Here is a 2040-nt window from a genome sequence, read left to right as displayed (position 1 = left end):
TTAGAATCAAAATCCTCTCTTGGAAAGTGCAGTTATTTTTCTCTCTTTCCTTTCCCTGTTTTCCTGGCCAATGCCTTCAGTTCCATATTGAATCAAACCTTGAAACCTCAATTCCTCACTGGGTGTTTTTCTAGTTTCATGGAGCTTTTAAATAAAATAAATATGTAACTTCTCTTTATGCTTTCAAATTAGGAAAGAAGCATGACCAAGATGAACTGCATCCTGCTAACTGCCTGCATTGTTCTGGTTGCTTTTTGTAGTTCTGGTGAGTAGAAGGAAAGTACTTTCGTGATGTAATGTTATGACAGGGGCTCAGAAAACCATGGAAAAATTACCAGAGAAGGAAAAATGGCCAGGAGGAAGGCCTGGTTTATTTAATACCAGTTTGGGGAATGACAGCAACCATCTGAGCAGGGCTTAGTTTCTGTTGCTGATTGTCTTGGGAGAGAGAATTGGGTGCAGAATGTTTTGCTGCTGGAGAACTGGATTCCTGTTGTGTAGGTAGGAAGGTAATGCATAGCACAAGAGGGAAAGGAGATGAAATAAAAAAAGGATAGAATAAAATTCTGAAAGCATTGTTGCCTGTCCTTTTGGAAAAGGCAGTCTTTAAGAGCAGAGAAAAGAAGCAAACGTTTAATATCTTATTCTGCAGGCATATTAAAGTAAGTGGTTTTAAAAATGATGTAAGTACATGCTTCAAAATCTGCCTCTCAAAATTGCCAGACCCAATTAGTACACTGGTGAAAGCTTGTCAATTTGAGCTCCAGTCTGGAGTTGAATAATTTTAGCTGAAGTCTTGAGTTTAATAACTCATGTACATGTTTTGTGACAGTTAGATGCAGGCAGTGATTCTTCTTTTTTTCCCTTTGTAATGCTGCTGCTGTCTCAGTACTTTATTGTTCAATAAAGATAAACCCTTGTCATCTTAGGTTATGCCTTGAGATGTTACCACTGCGATCACAGCCCTACCCCGTGCAGGACCAACATGACTTGCTCCATGTCTGAAGATGCATGCTTGCTGTTGAAATCCGGTATGTACAGTGTCCCACAGTCCTAAAATAAACACCTCGGGTCAGTTTTCATCACTCTACACTTCTAATGTGGCCTTAGGATGCATTTCGTAGCCTCCCTCAAAAGAAGGTTGCAAATAATTTTGAAGGTCATGCTTATACCCAAGCAACTGATAATGTACTGATGATTTAGGTTAGTTGATTTATAGTTGTACAAGCATATACACAGATGCATGTATATCCAGATTTAAAACAAACGAACAAACAAACACTACCCAAGGGGGTTGGAAAAAAAATAGGTCCCAGCATTGACTTTAAAACACAGAACCTTTGCCCTGAATTTGTTGTGCTTTCAAAACAGATAAAGGATGTGTAGCCCACAAAATAAACCTGCAGAGAAGGACTCAATAATTTGTGAGTTGACACTCTTAAAATAAATTCTCTTTTCCTGAGAGTGAAATGGCCTGTGTCTCAGGAAGATGGTCGAGGATCTTCAGGACATAGATTTACTGTTTTGGTTATTAAATCACATTTAAGTAACTCTTAAAAGGTCACCTAGTGTTTCCAGGGATGGGGCATCTACCACCTCTCTGGGCAACCTGTTTCACCTCCCTTGTTAGCTCTTCAAGCTCTGTCTTCTGCATAGTCTTTGCTGAAAGGGTTGTCAAGTGCTGAAACAGGCTGCCAAGGGCAGTGGTGGAGTCTCCAGCCCTGGAGGTGTTTATAAGCCATGTGAATGTGACATCTGGGGACATGGTTTATTGGAGCCCTGGCAGTTCTGGGGGAATGGTTGGACTTGTTGGTCTTAAAGGTCGTTTTCAACTTAAGTAATTCTGTGAATGCATGTTGAACTGGATGGTGGTGCACTGTCTTCTGTCAGGAGCCCCACAGCAGGTATCACTCAAGCTCCACCCTGTAACTCCCAGTGAGTCACTTGGACTGAATTGGAAGCACTGGTTAGCTTGTGCTGGAAATCATTCTTAACCTCTGACTAAGAGCTACAGGAGAGGAGGCAGGACCACTGCTTGCA

General features: G+C 41.2%; 1 protein-coding gene across 1 annotated transcript in view; it reads left to right on the top strand.

The window, feature by feature from the left end:
* The first annotated feature begins 201 nt into the window (after nucleotides 1–201).
* CD59 (CD59 molecule, complement regulatory protein) overlaps nucleotides 202–2040 on the top strand; it is a 3494-nt gene continuing 1655 nt past the window's right edge. Inside the window, exons 1-2 of the mRNA XM_009077935.1 lie at nucleotides 202–265; nucleotides 930–1031. Of these exons, the coding sequence (XP_009076183.1) occupies nucleotides 202–265; nucleotides 930–1031 (166 nt within the window). The remainder of the gene's footprint in view (nucleotides 266–929; nucleotides 1032–2040) is intronic.

This window comes from Acanthisitta chloris, unplaced genomic scaffold (assembly GCF_000695815.1).
Source record: "Acanthisitta chloris isolate BGI_N310 unplaced genomic scaffold, ASM69581v1 scaffold12677, whole genome shotgun sequence".
NCBI lineage: Eukaryota > Metazoa > Chordata > Aves > Passeriformes > Acanthisittidae > Acanthisitta > Acanthisitta chloris.
Note: the sequence above shows the minus strand (reverse complement) of the source record. Positions and strands in the feature narration are given on the sequence as shown.